Raw genomic sequence first — 19,639 nt, forward strand, 5'->3', positions numbered from 1 at the left:
AAAAATAAATTAAAAATAAAACAATAACAGCCCATAAATGCATTCTTGCTTTTAAACAGCATATTAAATAAAAATCCAATCTTCAAGCAAAATCTGGACCTCACTCATTGAAATCCACAATTTTGAGATATCCTAATTAAAACACTCACTACAGGTTTTGTAGTGAAAGCAAAACTTGTTTCCTCCCTTTAACGAAACGAAAACAAGTTCTGATGAAAGGTCATCAAACTCAAACAATATCTGTTTATCTCCACATACACTGTCTGACCTGTTGAGTATTTATATCATTTTCTGTTTGTTGCTTCACAAATAAAAACACACTTCAACAGAAACAGAATTGCTGGAGAAACTCACCAGGTCTGGCAGCATCTGTGAAGAGACAGCAAGCTAATGTTTTGAGTCCAGTGACGCTTCTTTAGAGTTGCAAGCAGCTAGGCAAAGGTGATAGAAGCAGATTACTGCAGATGTTGGAATCTGTACTGAAAACAGAAAATGTTGGAAATCACAGTGGATCAGGCAGCATCTGTGAAGAGAGAGCAAGCTAATGTTTCGAGCCAATAAGACTCTACATCAGAGCTGACATGAAGTGTGGAATGGGCATCATTTATACAATAGTGTGGGGGGTGGTGTGGAGTGCTGAGGGAGAAAAGGTGTTGATGGTGCAGATGAAGTGATCGGAATATAAGAATGTCACAACAATGGTGTGTCTAACTGCCAAAGTGGAAAGAACAGATGGTCCCACTTGAGGCAAAGATGGTATTTAGGTTGATCACAGCAGGTTGGTGGAGGGAGAAGAACCAGATAAGTGATAAAGGCGACTATGAGTGAGTGATAATGTGTTAGCTATGCTAAGAACAACCCATGTCATGATAGAACCTGGATGTGTGGGGGGGTAAAAGACATATAATGTGATTGAAGATGACGTTGAGTCCTGAAAGCTGCAAAAGCCCAAGTGGAAGATGAGATGCTGTTCTTCCAGCTTTGCTGAGCCTCACTAGAGCACTACAGCAGGCCTGAGGCAATAATGTTTGGCCTGGGAATATGGTGTTGCGTTGAAGTGGCAGGCAACTTGAAGCTCAGGGTTATTTTTATTGACAATATGTAGGTGTTCTGCAAAGTGGTCACTCAGTCTACGTTTTTTCTCCCCAGCGTAGAGGAGACCACATCGTGAGCAGCGAATACAGTAGACTAGATTGAGTTAAGTGCAGATAAATTGCTGCTTCACTTGGAAGGTGTGTCCGGGGCCTTTTGTTTTATTCCTTGGTGGGATATGGGCATCACTAGTTGGGGAAGCATTTCTTGCCTGTCCATAGTTGCTCTACAGAAGGTGGTGGTGGGCTGCTTTCTTGAACCGCTGCAGTCCACCTCCTGTTGGTTGACCCACAATGCCATTAGGGAGGGAATTTCAGGATTTTGACCCAGTGACAGTGAAGGAACGGTGAAATACTTCCAAGTCAGGCTGGTGGGTGGCTTGGAGAGGAGCTCGGAGGTGGTGATGTTCCCATTTGTCTGCGCCCTTGTCCTTCCAGATGCAAGTGATCATAGGTTTAGAAAGTGTTGTCTGAGGATCTTTGGTGAATTTTTGCAGTGCATCTTATAGATAGTATACACTGCTGCTACTGAGTGTCGGTGGGTAAGGGAGTGGATATAGCTCCAATCAAGAGCGCTGCCTTGACCTGGAAGGTGTCAGGCTTCTTGAGTGTTGTTGGAACTGCACACATCCAGGAAAGTGGGGAGTATTCCATCACACTCCTGACTTGCAGATAATGGACAGCTTTGAGGAGTCAGGAAGTGCATTACTTGCTGCAGTATTCCCAGCCTCCGACCTTTTCTTGCAGCCACTGTGTTTATATGGTGAGTCCAGTTGAATTTCTGATTGATGGTAACCCCCAGGATGTTGATAGTGGACTTTGGATGTGAGGATGGAGGAGATAAACCGTCAAGTGTTTTACCTTCTGTGATTGCATGGGAAAGTGCCATGGGGGTATGGGAAGATGCTGGGAGTGGAGGAGGAGTAGACCAGGTTGTCCTAGAGGGAATGGTCCTTGCTGAATGCTGACAAGGAAAGGGAAATATGTGTCCAGTCGTGGCATCCCACTGGAGGCAGTGGCAGCAATGATCCTTTGGATCTGGAAGCGGTTGGGTTGGAAAGTGAGGACCAGGCTGACCCAATCATTGTCGTGGGAGGGGAGGCAAGGGGTGAGGGCAAAGTGTGGGAGATGTGTCGGCCACAGCTAAGGGCCCTGTTAACCACAATGTTGGGGACACTCCTTGGTGGAGGAAAAGGATGGAAAATTCTGAGACTTCCCTAGAAAGGTAGCATCATTTGAACAAATGTGACAGAGAAACTGGGAGAATGGAAGCAGGGTGTCAGGATGTATAGGCCTGGTAACTGTAGGATTTGGAGCATTTGTAATGATCATCGGTGGCCGGCCTAGCCCCAGAAATGGAAACATATTGGGGAACAGGGGAGTCAGAGATGGGCAAGGTGAAGGTGAGGGCAGGGTAAAAATTGGAATTGATACATTTTTCCAATTCCAAAGCAGAGAGGGAAACAGCACCAATGACGTATTCCACATGCCGGAGAAAGAGTGTGGTAAGGGATCTGACTAGGATTGGAATAAGGAATTTTCCATGAACTCCATAAAGAGACAGGCATTAAAAGGGTCATGCCGTACCCATGGTCGTAAGTTTGACCTTTTGTACACAGTGTATCTACCTTTCAACTCGGACACTGGTGACTCCTATCTCAATGTAATTTACATCCATAGCAGTTAATCTATTCTCGATCCCTGCCGTCACCAATCTCGCAGTATTCCACAGCTCCTTTTCCTCGTATTCACTATGCACTGGCTTTGTTCCAACACTTCATTCGCTCTGCTTCCTGCTGATTTAAAAGCAGCACTTTCTCTGTACACCCCCTCTCTTTGTAAGGTTGCAACTGTCCTCACGGAAAGGGGAGTTGAACTTCCTTCCCGCCATCCGCTTTTAAAGATATATTTTTTTTAAGAAAAAAACATCTAAGGCTTGTGCACTAAATGGATAGAGATGGTTGCAGACTGCTCCGTTGAAGAAATGCAAGCCAGGTCGGTGAGGAATTAGCTTCATAGAAAATTCAAGCTAAATCCTATGTGCTTGTTTGTGTGTGATGTGCTAATCGTAAAAAAAAAAGTTGAATATAGCTGTTTACAATTATATTGTGTGTCTGATCACTGAAATGTTCAGAAATGCTCTCGAAAGGTGGCTGTTTTGGGAATGTAGAGGTTGTTATTTTTCACTTTGAGTAAGTTCCTGTTTCCATTGTTATTGTTTTGGTAATCCAACGTGGTGTGTCTCATACACTGTCCTTGGCGCCATGTTTTTCAAACAAAGACCTGTTATTAATACTGCAATCGGTAGTCGTTAACGAGCAAACCCCACGCTTAAAATAACTCTGATCTATGTTACGACGAGAGCAGATGACTTCATGAACAAAAACATGTTCGGTTTCCCCCAGGAACTCCTTTGTTGAGTACACTGCCCGGAAGCTCACCTGTAGTACAGGTGATGTGCCTCTATTTACAGTATAACGTGCATTAGAGACTGGCACTGAACAGAGGGTGGGCAGTGCCCTACCTGTACCCTGGCAATGAGTTCAGGTTTGTACAGGGGGACATGTAGAGAAATGGAACTAAAGCGCTTGGAATCGTGAAAATGAAAATTCACAGCTACATTTTGGAATGTGCTGCAAATATTCGCTTTATTCTCTCTACAAGCGTTTCTTACTGCCATTAAATGCACTTAATTATTGTCCTCAAAATCGCTGTTGTGCGCTATAATAGAGAAACAATCGGGGGCAGTGACACCTAGTTGCGTGGCTGCGTGCCACAAGCTCACCATAAAACTGATATAAAAAAAATAGCCTACGGATGAGACCTGGCAAACTGACGTACCTGCACCTGAAGGAAATAGAGATGTTACCTGGCGGATATTGATTTCCCTGAGCGCTGCAGCCGAGCTGCTTTTGTGGTGTTGAAATCGATAGTGAACGATGGAAAAACACACCGCTCTCGACCTATATTTGCAAGACAGGCATTATTCTAAGTACGCATTATTCTATCGAAAACCACAAGGCAGTCACGCTTCAAGAAGTAACCGGGAGTCAGTAGAGCTACAGCACCTACCTCTATGGTTCTCGAGTTACTCTGCTCGAATTGCTCTTACTGAGAGGTGGCTTCGTCAGTTTGCTATGAAGGTTGCTACATTTAGTTCCAGAAGTTATAAGAAGCAACGACACAGCTTCCAATAACAACAAACAAGAATTCTTACATAATAGACTGGCTAAAAAAAATCCGGATATAAGTTCCATTGAACCTAGTGGTGTGCGTTTAAGGCTAGGTTCCATGATGGCCTGACTTTTGTTCAGCTTTACATAATCGGTAAATTTGAAGCACAGCAGTACAGTGCCAAAACAAATAGCTTGCTGGGATGTATTACCTGGACAATGTAATACAGAACAAAAGTGCACTGCGATTGCATAAGATCATGGTTGGGTCTCCTCTACAAGCGTATAGAAAGGGCTTAGTGAGAGTTGCTGGACTGACGCCTAGTTTGGAAGTCCTGAATTATAAGAAAAACATTCTGAACTAGAAATAAAAACTTAAATTGAAGGTGAAACTTAGTAGGTCTGGCAGCACCTGTGGGGAGAATGCCCAGTTCACTTTCAAGTCCAGTGACTCATCATCAGAACTGATAGCAGCTAGGAAGATCTGGTATTTATACTGAAGATGAGTTTGGGCAGGGCAGCAGGGTAGGGAGAGATGAGCAGATAGGTGCAAATGGAACAAAAACAGAAATTGCTGGGTAAACTGACTAGGTCTGGCAACATCTGTGAGAAGAAAGCAGAGTTAACATTTTGGGTCCATTTTGGAGATGGAGCTCAGAAGGAGAGAGATATGAAAGGGGGAGGTAAATGAAAGGATTATGGATGGCAGGCCAGGACAGAAGAGAAGCCGAATTATGAGAGCTGAGGGCAGCAGACAATGGGCAGTCTGTGCTGAGAGTAAACCATGTAATGTGGTAATAGGCCTGAGAGTGGGTGCAAATGGGTTAACTGTGCTAAAAGCAACCTATATCATAACAGGACTGGGTGTGGGGGTGGAGAAATAACATGGAAGGATGCAATCAGATTCTAAGATTATTGAACTCAATGTTGAGTCCAAAAGGATGGAGGGTTCCCAAGCATAAAATAAGGAGTTGTTCTTAGAACTTGCGCTGAGCCAGACTGGTGCAGAGCAGCAGGTCTGCAACAGAAATGTCCATGTGGGGACACAGTGGTGTGTTGAAGTAGCAGGCAACTGGAAGCTTGGGGTCACTTCTGCAGACAAAACGTAGATGTTCTGCAAAGCAGTTGTCCAGTCTGCATTTCGTCTCCCCAGTGTAGAGGAGACCATATTGTGAACAAAGAACACTGTAGACTAGATTGAGTAAAATGCAGGTAAATTGTTGCTTCAGCTGGAAGGTGTCTGGGGCCTTGGATAGTTAAGGGTGAGTAGGTAAACAGGCAGGTATTGCACCCTCTGCCATTGCATGGGAAGGTGCCATGGAGGTGTGAGATGATGTTGGGAATGGAGCAGGAGTGGACCAGGGGGTTCTGGAGGGATCATCCCTGCAGATTGCTGACAAGGGAGGAGTGGGGAATATGTGTCTGATAGTGGCATTTCATTGGGGTGGCAAAAATGGCAGTTTACCATCCTTTGGATGAGGAGGCTGGTGGCATGGTAAGTGAGGACCATGGGACACTATCGCTGTTGCAAGAAGGAAGACAGGGTATGAAGACGGAAGTGCAGGAGATGAGTTGAATACGGCTAAGGGCCCTGTCGGCCATGTTGGTGGGGAATCCTCAGTTGAGGAAAGAAGTGGATATTTCTCAGGCTGTCTCCCCCCACCCTGACCACCACCATCCCAGCGGAAGGTGGCATCATCAGAACAGATGAGATGGAGACAGAGAAACTGGGAGAATTGGATGGAATTTTTACAGGAAGTGGGATGTGAGGATATATAGTCGAGGTAATTGTGGGAGTTAGGTGTTGTAATGGATATTGGTGGCGAGCCTATCCCCAGAAACAGAAACAGAGATGTCAAGGATGGGAAGGCAGGAGTCATAAATGGACGAAGTGAAGATGAGGGCAGGGTGAATTGGAAGCGGAATTGATAAACTTTCCCAGTTCAGAATGAGAGAGCTGGAACCTCTTTCCCCAGAAAAGTGCAGAAGTCAGGAAGATTAATGTAGTAATTTGATAATATTGTCCTTGAATACTGCTGAAAAGATTAGACAAATTCTGTTGAAGCTTTACCTCTTGCACTCACCAGTATAACTAGCAAAAAATATCATGGTAAAGGGAAAACAATGTTTATACAGTACGAGAGAAGAGTTCTGTTTGGTTAACAAGTTAGCTATGATTGGTAGAGACATTGCCATGGTGTTTTCTCCTATCTCTTTGAATAGTGATTTAGTCACATGTCCAATATCTCCATTGGTTTCAATTTTTAACTACATATGCTTCTACGAAATGTCTTTCTCTATTGAAATTACTCTATATGTGCAAGTCTGAGTTGATGACAATTAATTCAAAGCTCATGTTCTATGGCTATTGCATTAGAGAACTTATTAGCTGAAAATGGTTCGTGACTGTCGGTCCCCATGTGGATCTTTGCCCGTAACAGCTGAAGTTGCTTCCTCTGCTTGTGGGAAGAATTCATGCCAGAATAAATTGGCAATGGAGTCAGTTTTCAGCTCCTCACAGAATGAAAACATGTATGCATTTTGTGCAGAACATCTGCTGTATCTGACATAGCAACTTCATGCAAACCAGCATTTCTGAAAGTACTGTTGCATCAGTATAAATCACTCCATTCCACATTGTCAGGATCATAGATGGTGTGCTTGATGGAAGAATTATTAGTTCCATAGCATTTAGGTGACCCCAATGGTTGGCAATGTAACCAATAACTAAAATGATCAAGGCCTGAAAGACACGCTATAAGACTACAAAGGTTGGGGGGGGATGCGGTAGAGGTGTACAAGATTATGAGCGGTATGGACAGGATGAATAAAAAAGCAGCAGTTCCCCTCAGTTGAAGGATCAATGACAAGGGGTATAATTTTAAAGTGAAAGATGGGAGGTTTGGCAGGAATTTGACAAAAAACCTTTTTCACCCAAAATGTGGTGGGTGTCTGGCATATACTGCCTTAGAAGGTGGTTGAGGGGGGAAACCTTTAAAAAGTACTTTGATGAGCACTTCAAGTGTCATAACATTCGAGACTATGGGCTTAGTGCAGGAAAGTGGGACTATTGTAGGTGGCATTCAAAGGGCTGAATGGCCCCTTCTCTACTGAATGATTCTGGGGCGAGGCTTGTGTTAAATTGATGACTTCACCTAACCGCATGTTACAGACAGACTTGCCCATGAAAGTATTGATATAGGGAAAGACTACACCAGTGTTCTCCAAACCTTTTCCCATCATGACACCAAATCATGGCTTATCATGATCCCTGCGTAATAACTCGCAATCTTCAATTGTACCAACATCAGACAATTCCCTATTACTAACATCCTAGTGACTGCAAGCTGTGGCTCAGCTGTTGACTTTACAAAGCTTTCACACCACCTGAAAATTGCAAGTCAGGCTTTTGATGGGATACTGACGCTTAGTTGAATCACCCACTCAGGAAGCTTTCCAAAATCCTGGATAGTCACTTGATTGGTGCTGCTACATTTGACTGAATGTGTAGGATACGCCCAAAAACTTGACAAGGCTGTTCTAACAGCTTTTGGTCTTTCACAAAGCATCAGCCATTGAGGAAGATGAGAACAACAATGTCGTGGGAATATTATCAGTTTTCTTAACCAAGGGCACCTTGTCCACAGGAGTCAGGTTGGGGGGACGGTGAAATGTGGGGGGAGGAAATTCTTTTGAGGGGTGTAAGTTTAGTAGTTATTCAAGGGTAAAATCAGGTTTTGATTCTTCTTCCTCTTGGCTACTTACTAGCATCAGAATCTTTCAAATGCTTTGACGCTAATTTAGAGTTAGGACTATTTCAGATGCCGATTAATTGCTAATCGGAAGTTTCAACTTACCAGGTAATTCCCACAGAGTCAGCTGTGTCAGAACCTTCACATGGTCCTGACATGTGACTCCAGCAATGACTGTCTTCCTATTGGAAGGTCTGGACCTTCATCAATGTCATATATTTATAGGAGATTCTATGATTTTGCTCCCGCATTGGAAACCACACTCAATGGAAGAATGAGTTGGAGAATAAGCCTGATGTGTTGCTGACCTGTCACGCTTATAACGTTCCCTATGAGTCGTAGAGCCAGTCTGCCACAGAGGTAGGCCATTCAACCCATTGAGTCTCTCCAGCTTTCTGTAGAGCAATCCAGTCACTCCTATTTCCCCATTATCTCCCATTACCTTGTAAGGTTTGAATGTGGCTGCCCACTAGAAAAGTGAGTTTGAAGAATCACTTGAGTGGTTTGCTCATCTGAAGTTATTCTGCTGAATATCCCTCTTCAACTGTGCATATCTTGTGAAAGAGGCTGATTTGTTGCAGATTGGTAAATGAGAAAAGCTGATGATTCTACTTGAAGTTCACTACTGTGGGAAATTCCGCTGGCCGTACCCCAACCCCCTCCGCATCCAAAAGTTAAATTTGAGCTTCTGCTCAAAATTGCTAATGTGACCAAGTCATTGAGGCTGCTTGTTAGCACAGAATCATAGAACTTGCAACAAAAGGGTATGCTCATGAGCCAAATCCTTGCAAATTCCTGAAATGCAAATTTACAAAAGCCTGTTTTCATTATTTAAGGCTTAGGATTCAAAGTGGTGCTCTGAACACTGAAAACCAATGCTATTCAACCCCATTTCTGACAATTTGCAGAAGTGACCTTTCACCATTCATGAGGCAAATATGTAGAAGATCTTTAATATCAATAACCATCAACATGAAATTTGTTTCAATAATTCATTATGCATGTGGAGAAGGGTTTGGCAGTTTTCCAATCCAGTACCATGTCCATTTAAAATCTGAAAACCCAAGTGCACAATAAAACTATGAATTCAAACACTTGTATCTTACTGAACGAAGCAGAGGTTTTTCATCGTAAAACATTTTCTAATATCAATCTTCATTTTGCAACTTGATGGTACAAGCACCAATTGTTAGAAAAACATTGTTTTTGTTGGTAGCTATTTCTTATGAATTTGAAACAAAGCTGTAAACTTGATCATTAAACAACATCTTTCTGGAAGCATTACATGCACGTAAACAAACCTTTAATTTTGTGATTTTTTGCCACAGAACTCAAAACCAATTTATAACAGTGTATGTGCTCAGCTGTAACTTTATTTCTAGCAGCCAAAGGGCACATTATTTGCAGGGTCTCAACTTCCTGCATGATCATATACTTTTTCACCTTGAACACTGCTTGCATCCCTTCATATACATGATATACTGTGAGGAAGTTGGGTACAGAGACATAGATCAGTGAGCTGAAGATCGTAGTGGTGGAAAGCAGTTCAGTTTTCTCTAGCAGCTTTTTTTAAATAAAGAACCGGTGAATTGTAGATATTTACAGCATGATAGGAGGCTGTTTGGTTTATTATTTAGTGAACTTTGAACCCCCACATCAGAGTGCATGACTGCACATTTATCTAGTTTGGAAAGCAACCATTCACCTCTGCTATCTGTCCAATAGCCAATCTCGTATCCACTGGTGCCTTTCAGTGCTATGGGCCTCAATTTTTCTACCAATAACCATACATAATATTTTGTCAAATGCTTTCTGTACATCTATTTACACAACATCCATCACTTCCCTTGTGAATTCACCATCTCTGTTACTTCTTCAAATAATTAAATCAAGTCAGTTAAATCTCCTTTTAACAAATCCATTGAATGCCTACAGCGTGGAAACAGGCCATTCGGTCCAACAAATCCATACTGACTCTCTGAAGAGCATCTCCACCCAGACCCATCTCCTGACCCTGTAATCCAACATTTCCCATGACTAATGCACCTAACCTACACATCACTGAACACTATGGGCAACTTAGCATGGCCAATCCACCTAACGTGCACATCTTTGGACTGTGGGAGAAAACCAGAGCACCAAGCATAAATCCACGAAGACACAGGGAGAATTTGCAAACTCCACGCAGACAGTTGTCTTGAGGGTGGAATCAAACCCAGGTCGCTGGTGTTTTGAGGCAGCAGTGCTAACCACTGAGCCACTGTGCAACCCAAATATTGGCATTACTACATAAGGATTGGTAAAATGTGGCAGAGCCGTCCAAATTTGACTGTCACTTCCTTAAGGATTTAGACTAGGATGCATCCATTTGGATGAGGTACCTTTTCTACTTTGAATACTACTGACTATTTAAATACATTCTTTTTGCCTATTCTTATCTCTACCTGTTTCTCAATGACCACCTCCTTTACAGTGACTTTGCCTGCATTATGGTTACTGAAGACATATGCAAAGTACTAAGTTAGTATCTCAGCCTCCGCTTGAAAGACTTCTTTGATACCTATATGGTTCAGTCCTTCATTTGACTAGATTTTAATGTTTATCTGCTTATAGAAGACTTTTGAATTCTGTTTATATCATTTATTAGCCTATTTCCATAGATTTACATATCTTATTACCCTTTACATTCTCACTGGTATGTACAATTGTAAACATAAAAATGATCTGAAGTCTGCTTTATTTTCTTTAATTTTGAGCTCTATTGTCATCTTTGGATGCACTTCTTTTCTATCTTGTGTAAATATGATAGTCAAATTATTTCAATTTGTAGGCTTACTATTGCTCATTTACTGATTTACCTACCAATCTTTGATTATAATTGATCCGTAATAAATCCCTTTCAAACTCACTGAAGTAAACTCTTTTCCAATTGAAGATTTTCACATTTGAATTTTACTTGTCATTCCTCATAACAACTATAAACTTTATTATAGTGATCACTGTTTTTCAAATGCGGTTCCTCCGAAACATGCTGCATTTCACTCCTAGAACTAGATCTAGCACAACTTCATTGTGGCGTGAAACATCCTGATTAAGAAAAATCTCTTGCACATGTTTTAGAAATTCATTCCTTCTTTGCCTTTTGCACTATTAATTTCCCAGTGTATATTTAGTTAATTGCAGTTTCGTGTTATCACTATACTGTCGCCTCTGAAATTTGCCTGAAAATTGCTTTTTTGTCTTGATTCCACTATTTGGTCTGCTGCTATCAACTAGGCAGTTGATCACTTGCTTGTTATTTCTAATCAACCAGTTTCTGTCTTTGAGCCCTCAAATACATCATCCTTCTCTATGCTGTAACAAGTGTCATTGATCAACACTGCTAGATTCTTCCCCACCCTCTTTTCCTTCCCTGACCTTCCTGAATACATAGTTGGGCAGAACACTGAGTTTCCAATTTCTTCTCTTTCAGTCTCAATTATTTCCATTAAATCACAGTCCCACGTGGCTATCCGTGTCTGAAGTTTACTAATCTCACTTCGGTCATTTATGTTAATGCACTGCAAACCTACTTTAATTTGCATCATATGTCCCTGTCTAATTTTATCAATTTCTGACCTACTTTTTAATCCCATAACGTTTTTCTCTCCCAGAACATTGTACACCTTTTATCCCCTGTCTGATACATTATCCTGGTGCCCTGCCCATCTACCAATTGGTTTAAAGGCTTCTGCTTAACTAACCTTTCAATGAGGCTGGTCCTGGTCTTATTGAGTTGTAACCCATACATCTTGTACACAGACCTGTCTTGCAATAGAATTGGCCCAGTACTCCAGGAATCCTCAAAGCACTCCCGTCTGTATAATTTCTCCCACCACGCATTAACCTGACTTATCTTAGTGTTCCTATGATCATGGACACACAGCATTGATTAAAAAAACACATATATTACTGCAGGAGATAGTAGGAACTGCAGATGCTGGAGAATCCGAGACAACAAGGTGCAGAGCTGGATGAACACAGCAGGCCAAGCAGCATCATAGGAGCAGAAAGGCTGACGTTTCGGGCCTAGACCCTTCATCGGAAATGGGGGAGGGGAAGGGGGTTCTGAAATAAATAGGGAGAGAGTGGGAGGCGGATAGAAGATGGATAGAGGAGAGGAAACAAACAGGTCAAAGAGGCGGGGATGGAGCCAGTAAAGGTGAGTGTAGGTGGGGAGTTAGGGAGGGGATAGGTCAGTCCAGGGAGGACGAACAGGTCAAGGGGGCGGGATGAGGTTAGTAGGTAGGAGATGGGGGTGCGGCTTGAGGTGGGAGGAGGGGATAGGTGGGAGAAAGAACAGGTTAGGGAGGCGGGGACGAGCTGGACTGGTTTTGGGATGCGGTAGAGGGAGGGGAGATTTTGAAGCTTGTGAAATCCACATTGATACCATTGGGCTGCAGGTTTCCCAAGCGGAATATGAGTTGCTGTTCCTGCAACCTTCGGGTGGCATCGTTGTGGCACTGCAGGAGGCCCAGGATGGACATGTCGTCTGAGGAATGGGAGGGGGCGTTGAAATGGTTCACGACTGGGAGGTGCAGTTGTTTATTGCGAACCGAGCGTAGGTGTTCTGCAAAGCGGTTCCTGAGCCTCTGCTTGGTTTCCCCGATGTAGAGGAGGCCACAACGGATACAGCGGATGCAGTATACCACATTGGCAGATGTGCAGGTGAACATCTGCTTGATGTGGAAAGTCTTCTTGGGGCCTGGGATGGAGGTGAGGGAGGAGGTGTGGGGGCAGGTGTAGCACTTCCTGCGGTTGCAGGGAAAAGTGCCGGGTGTGGTGGGGCTGGAGGGGAGTGTGGAGCAGACAAGGGAGTCACGGAGAGAGTGGTCCCTCCAGAAAGCAGATAAGGGTGGGGAGGGAAAGATGTCTTTGGTGGTGGGGTCGGATTGCAGATGGCGGAAGTGTCGGAGGATGATGCGTTGGATCCGGAGGTTGGTGGGGTGGTACGTGAGGACGAGGGGGATTCTTTTTTGGTTCTTATTGCGTGGACCGGGTGTGAGGGATGAGTTGCGGGAAATGTGGGAGACACGGTTGAGGGCGTGCTCGACCACTGAGGGGGGGGGAAGTTCCCTTGACCTCTTCATCTCCAACTGCTGTCGAGACATCAATCGCCTCAACCTCTCCACCCCTCTCACCCACTCCAACGTCTCCCCCGCAGAACGTGAAGCCCTCCGCTCCCTCCGCTCCAATCCCAACCTCACCATAAAACTGCGGACAAGGGAGGCGCAGTTGTAGTATGGCACACTGACCTCTACATCGCCGAGGCCAGACGCCAACTCTCCGACACCTCCTCCTACCGCCCGCTTGATCATGACCCCACCCCCGAGCACCAAACCATCATCTCCCAAACCATCCACAACCTCATCATCTCAGGTGACCTCACACCCACGGCCTCCAACCTCATTGTTTCCCAACCCCGCACCGCCCGCTTCTATCTCCTTCCCAAAATCCACAAACCTGAATGCCCTGGTCGACCCATTGTCTCCGCCTGCTCCTGCCCCACCGAACTTATCTTCAACTATCTGGACTCCATTTTCTCCCCCTTGGTCCAGGAACTCCCTATCTATGTCCGTGACACCACCCACGCCCTCCACTTCCTCCAGAACTTCCAATTCCCCGGTCCCCAACACCTCATCTTTACCATGGACGTCCAGTCCCTCTACACCTGCATTCCCCATACAGATGGCCTAAAGGCCCTCCGCTTCTTCCTGTCCCGCAGGCCCGACCAGTCCCCCTCCACTGACACCCTCATCCGCTTAGCCGAACTCGTCCTCACTCTCAACAACTTGTCTTTCAATTCCTCCCACTTCCTACAGACAAAGGGGGTGGCCATGGGTACCCGCATGGGCCCAAGCTACGCCTGCCTCTTTGTAGGTTACGTGGAACAATCCCTCTTCCGTACCTACACTGGTCCTAAACCCCACCTCTTCCTCTGTTACATTGATGACTGTATCGGCGCCGCCTCGTGCTCCCACGAGGAGCTCGAACAGTTCATCCACTTCACCAACACCTTCCACCCCAACCTTAAGTTTACCTGGACCATCTCTAATACCTCTCTCTCCTTCCTGGACCTCTCTGTCTCCATCTCGGGCGACCACCTAGAAAACGATATTCATTTCAAGCCCACCGACTCCCACAGCTACCTAGAATACTCCTCCTCCCACCCACCTTCCTGCAAAAATGCCATCCCCTATTCCCAATTCCTTCGCCTCCGCCGCATCTGCTCCCAGGATGAGGCATTCCACTCCCGTACATCTCAGTTGTCCTCGTTTTTCAAGGACCGTAACTTCCCCCGCTCAGTGGTCGAGAATGCCCTCAACCGTGTCTCCCACATTTCCCGCAACTCATCCCTCACACCCCGTCCACGCAATAAGAACCAAAAAAGAATCCCCCTCGTCCTCACGTACCACCCCACCAACCTCCGGATCCAACGCATCATCCTCCGACACTTCCGCCATCTGCAATCCGATCCCACCACCAAAGACATCTTTCCCTCCCCACCCTTATCTGCTTTCCGGAGGGACCACTCTCTCCGTGACTCCCTTGTCCACCCACACCCTTGTCCGTGACTCCCCAGCCCCACCACACCCAGCACTTTTCCCTGCAACCGCAGGAAGTGCTACACCTGCCCCCATACCTCCTCCCTCACCCCCATCCCAGGCCACAAGAAGACTTTCCACATCAAGCAGATGTTCACCTGCACATCTGCCAATGTGGTATACTGCATCCGCTATACCCGTTGTGGCCTCTGCTACATCGGGGAAACCAAGCAGAGGCTCGGGGACCGCTTTGCAGAACACCTACGCTCGGTTCGCAATAAACAACTGCACCTCCCAGTCGCGAACCATTTCAACTCCCCCTCCCATTCCTCAGACGACATGTCCATCCTGGGCCTCCTGCAGTGCCACAACGATGCCACCCGAAGGTTGCAGGAACAGCAACTCATACTCCGCTTGGGAACCCTGCAGCCCAATGGTATCAATGTGGATTTCACAAGCTTCAAAATCTCCCCTCCCTCTACCGCATCCCAAAACCAGTCCAGCTCGTCCCCGCCTCCCTAACCTGTTCTTCCTCCCACCTATCCCCTCCTCCCACCTCAAGTCGCACCCCCATCTCCTACCTACTAACCTCATCCCGCCCGCTTGACCTGTCCGTCCTCCCTGGACTGACCTATCCCCTCCCTAACTCCCCACCTACACTCACCTTTACTGGCTCCATCCCCACCTCTTCGACCTGTTTGTTTCCTCTCCACCTATCCTCTCCTCTGTCCATCTTCTATCCGCCTCCCACTCTCTCCCTATTTATTCCAGAACCCCCTTCCCCTCCCGCATTTCTGATGAAGGGTCTAGGCCCGAAATGTCAGCCTTTCTGCTCCTATGATGCTGCTCGGCCTGCTGTGTTCATCCAGCTCTGCACCTTGTTGTCTCATATATTACTGCATTTGAGGTCCTATTCTTTAACTTCCTTCCCAGCTCTTAAAATTCTGCTACTGGATCTTAACCAATCTACCAATGTCAGTCTATTCAACTCCAACCTCAATCTACAAAATGCACTTCTCTAACTTAAAGCTCCTTCCCAATACCCTCCAAAATCACAACCCCCACCACCGAGAAGGACAAGAGCAGCAGATGCACAGCAACACCACCACAGGTTCCCTCCTAAACCACACACCATCCTGACTTGGAGCTATATTGCCATTCCTTCCTGGAACTCAATTCCTAACCACAATGTACCAACATTACAGGGTCTACATGTTCAAGAAGACCGTTAACCATCAGCTTTTCAAGAGCAGTTATGGATGGGCAATAAACGTTGGCCTAGCCGGCAACAACCACAGCCAATGAAAGAATATTTTAACAATCCCTTTTCCTGCGCATCATTAGTTCCAACATGAGCCAGAACTTCTGACTGACCCCCTTCCCTAAGTGAAACAACTCTGCTCCCTTTCAGCTGTTCTCTTTATGTAGGCATCCAGGAGACAAGACAGAATGCAAGACTTACTGCAGACAGATTGCCTATTCCACTGCCTATCAAATGCCCCACTGTCTCTGTCGGGTCTTTTTCCCAGTATATGGCTCTGCCATAGGGCTGCACTTCCCCTGCCTCAAGGCGTCAGCACCCTCACTCTTATTTCCATACTGCTTGCCTCTCCTCTCTGACGGATAGTCACCCAGCTCCGAAGCCCTGAACTCTCTGTAGCTGGAGGATGGCCTCGAGTGTGTACTCCAGGAAATTCTCAGCCCCACAGTGACGCCAGCCAGTTCACAAGCTCAGAAACATTGAGCTTATGTTCAACTAACTTGACAGGACTAGCAGTCACTCATTACTTCACCTGTTAAAAAGAATCAAAGCAACCAATTATTTGCAGGGTTTTTGCCCCCACCACCTTATGTACTTAACGGGTTAATTACTCCTCGTGTGAAGAGGAAATGACTGCATTTTCTGATCCAACTTTGTTTTCTTTGTGGGTTTGAACTTGTGCCCATGTATTCTGCTGTTATAGTTTAATTTGGAACATTGCTTGGATTGACTCATTCTGTACCATTTATCTTGCATGTGTCTCGGAGGTCTCAAATCACCTGTGACTTTTCAAGGCTGAAATACCCGAGATTTTCCAGCCTAGCTCATAACACAGCCCCTCTAACACTTGGAAATAATTCTGACGACAATTCTCTTCATTGTCTTGGAACTTCTAAGTCACCTTTAAATAGAAGTGAATTAAACAAAAATTTAAGTGTAATCTGATTTACATTCTATTGTTCAGTTCTACAAACCTGAGCTCATCCAGATCTTTGCTGGCAATGCTCAAACCTACTCCAAATCTTGCACATTCAGCACTTATGTTCTTGTTAACCTATATTGGCTAATGGTACATGAATGTCGTAATAACAGTCTCAAGTCTCGTTCTTGTATTCAAATCCCTCCGTTATCTCACTCCTCTCTGTCTGTAGCCACCTCCAGTGCTACAGCTTTCCTTCTGCATTCTTTGATCTTTGCACTTCTGCATATTCCCCACTCACTCTCTTCCCATTGGCAGCTGTGCCTTTACCTATTTAATCCTGAATTCTGGAGCTCCCTCTCTAAACATCTCTGCACCTCTATCCCTGTCTCCTTCTTTGAGATCCTACTGCCTTGATCAAACTTTTAGTTACGACTTTAAACCACCTTCTTATTTTTTGCCTGATGCTTTCCTTGAGAAGTTTGTGGTGATCTTTTCCCTGTTGTCTCGCCTGCTTTGGTTCACGTTGATTTTCCTTACGTTTCACCTGAAGTGCCTTACGATGTAGTTCTATGATAGACAAAGGTGCTATATAAATGCAAATTTTGCCACTGTTACCAGTGATTTGGAAAGGATTTGAACGTGCTGATTGTGCTCCCTGTGTTACCCTGTGAGGAAATTGAGATAAAAAATGATTTTGGTCATCTTGGCTACAACTTCTTAAGGTCTAGGGTCATTGAAAATAGCCTTGTAGTTGGACACAAATATTTAATTCACATAGTAAATTAGCTTATCCATCTCCTTCCTACTCCTTCACTGTTAATGTTTCCTAGAAACCTTTAGGTGCTACTGGATTCCTGGGTCTAATGTGACCAATTCATCTGGGCAGTGTACAGAATGATCTTATTCAAAAGGGTTAATCTGGTAAACCTACATAAGCCAGTTTGTTATGCTACCCACATGCAACTTGCACAAAGCACTGTGATTCTGCCTATACATGATATCATAGTGGGCTGTGATTAAGATTTCATTTTTCATTATTGAGGGTGGCTGATTGTTCTGAGCCAGAGATTACATCAGGGCAATTTAATTTGAACCTCAAATATAAGTTAATTATTTTTAAAAAAAAATTTTGTATAAGAAAGCTCTCTAAATCCACTGACAGAAGTAGAGCAAAAATTATAAAGGTGGAAAGAGTGAATTAGATTGGGAATGGTACAATGATCATAGTCACCCAATTTGGTGTTACTTGTTATTTAAATGTTACCACGCAGCCCAGCACTAAGGGCACTATGGAGTGTCTGCACAGCTTTCCCATGGTCAGACAAGGCTCGTACCACTTCAAGCTGGACAGTACTAATCATAGCTAGTTACCGCAGGTGTTTGAACTAGTTACAATAGAGCCTCTGAGCAGAAGGCATAGTGCATATCGGTGAAACTGTCAGTGATTATGTTCTGTGGTTTTCTGAGGCAGTACTTGAGGTCTTAGTGCAGGAAGTGAATAGAATGAGAAAGACTCTCTTCCCTATGAGGGAATAGGAAACCCTCCTGCCAGACACCACATAGGAAAAAGGAGCAAATGGCTATTAAAGTCAATTTCAGCAGCTTTGTCCTGAGGGCCAGAATGCAGTCTGCAAAGAATTCAGTGATCTCATAATGAGATATAAAGGAAAGTTAGCGCATATCATTTCCAAGTGGACCACTAGTCTCTCATTCATTCAGTTCCATTCATTAAACATATTCACTCACCTATCACCAAACTCAAACTAAGCACAACTTACAACTAACATTCATTGCCACAAACTTAGCCTCGCATTCTTCTGTCATCCCAACTCCTACATTCCACGGCTTGTACATACTGTCAGCTATTCAACAATGGTATTGACGCCACCCAGATACATTGCAGCACACTTACTGACACACTTTCCTGTCTCATGAAGGATAAGGGGGCTCACAATCAGAAGCAGCAGCACTCAGTAGCAGGGGATGGTGATGGCTACATGTCCTAACCCCCAAGGAAGTAATGGCACCTAGCATTCATTGCAGCTAGGAATGTGGTCGACAGCAGGGCTGGTAATCATAGAAGATGATGGTATGTTTCCAACTAATTCACATTTCTCGTATCCTACCTCCTCCTTGTCTCACAGTCTCTTTTTGAGTAGTTTAAGTTACAGGCTTCAAATAGTGGAAGCTGTCCCCGTTGCTTCCCCCTTTTGTGGTGCCTTTTGTGACTCTTTTTGCTGACATCTATGGCTGAGATTCTGGTGCAGAGAAAGCATACATATTGGCAGATGTCCTCTTCCTTGTTCCTTATCTCCAATGCTTCATTGTAAAAGCAATCATGGAAACCACTTAGAGATAGTAAGAACTGCTGATCCTGGAGTCAGACATAACATAGTGTGGAGCTGGAGGAGCACAGCAGGCCAGGCAGCATCAGAGAAGCAGGAAAGTTGACATTTCGGGTTGGGATCCTTCTTCAGAAATGGGGGAGGGGGAAGGGAGCTCAGAAATAAATAGAGAGAGGAGGGGTGGGGCTGGGGAAGGTAGGTGGGATGGTGATAGGTGAGTGCAGGTAGGCAGTGGTTGGGACTGGTCATTGAGGTGGGAGGAGCAGATAGGTGGGCTTCTGGGGTGCATAAATGGAAGTTCAGGAGAGGTGATGGTGCATTGTAGATATTGAAATTATTCTAATTCACCTCTCGATTTTCCCTCTTTCAAACCAGGCTTGAAAGGGCCATGTACTCCCTTCTCAACAGGAACCTGAAGCCATCAGCTTCATCAGCACTGCTTCAACAACACACTCACCGCGTGTGCTGGGGAGTATGTGTAAGTGGTGGGGCAAGTTGCGATGAAGGAATT

General features: G+C 44.9%; 1 protein-coding gene across 1 annotated transcript in view; it reads left to right on the forward strand.

The window, feature by feature from the left end:
- Nucleotides 1-2,905: 2,905 nt before the first annotated feature.
- si:dkeyp-97b10.3 overlaps nt 2,906-19,639 on the forward strand; it is a 77,921-nt gene continuing 61,187 nt past the window's right edge. The window contains exon 1 of the mRNA XM_048604263.1: nt 2,906-3,086. Within this exon, the coding sequence (XP_048460220.1) occupies nt 3,049-3,086 (38 nt within the window). The 5' untranslated portion in view covers nt 2,906-3,048. The remainder of the gene's footprint in view (nt 3,087-19,639) is intronic.

This window comes from Rhincodon typus, chromosome 13, assembly GCF_021869965.1.
Source record: "Rhincodon typus isolate 14 chromosome 13, sRhiTyp1.1, whole genome shotgun sequence".
Lineage (NCBI taxonomy): Eukaryota > Metazoa > Chordata > Chondrichthyes > Orectolobiformes > Rhincodontidae > Rhincodon > Rhincodon typus.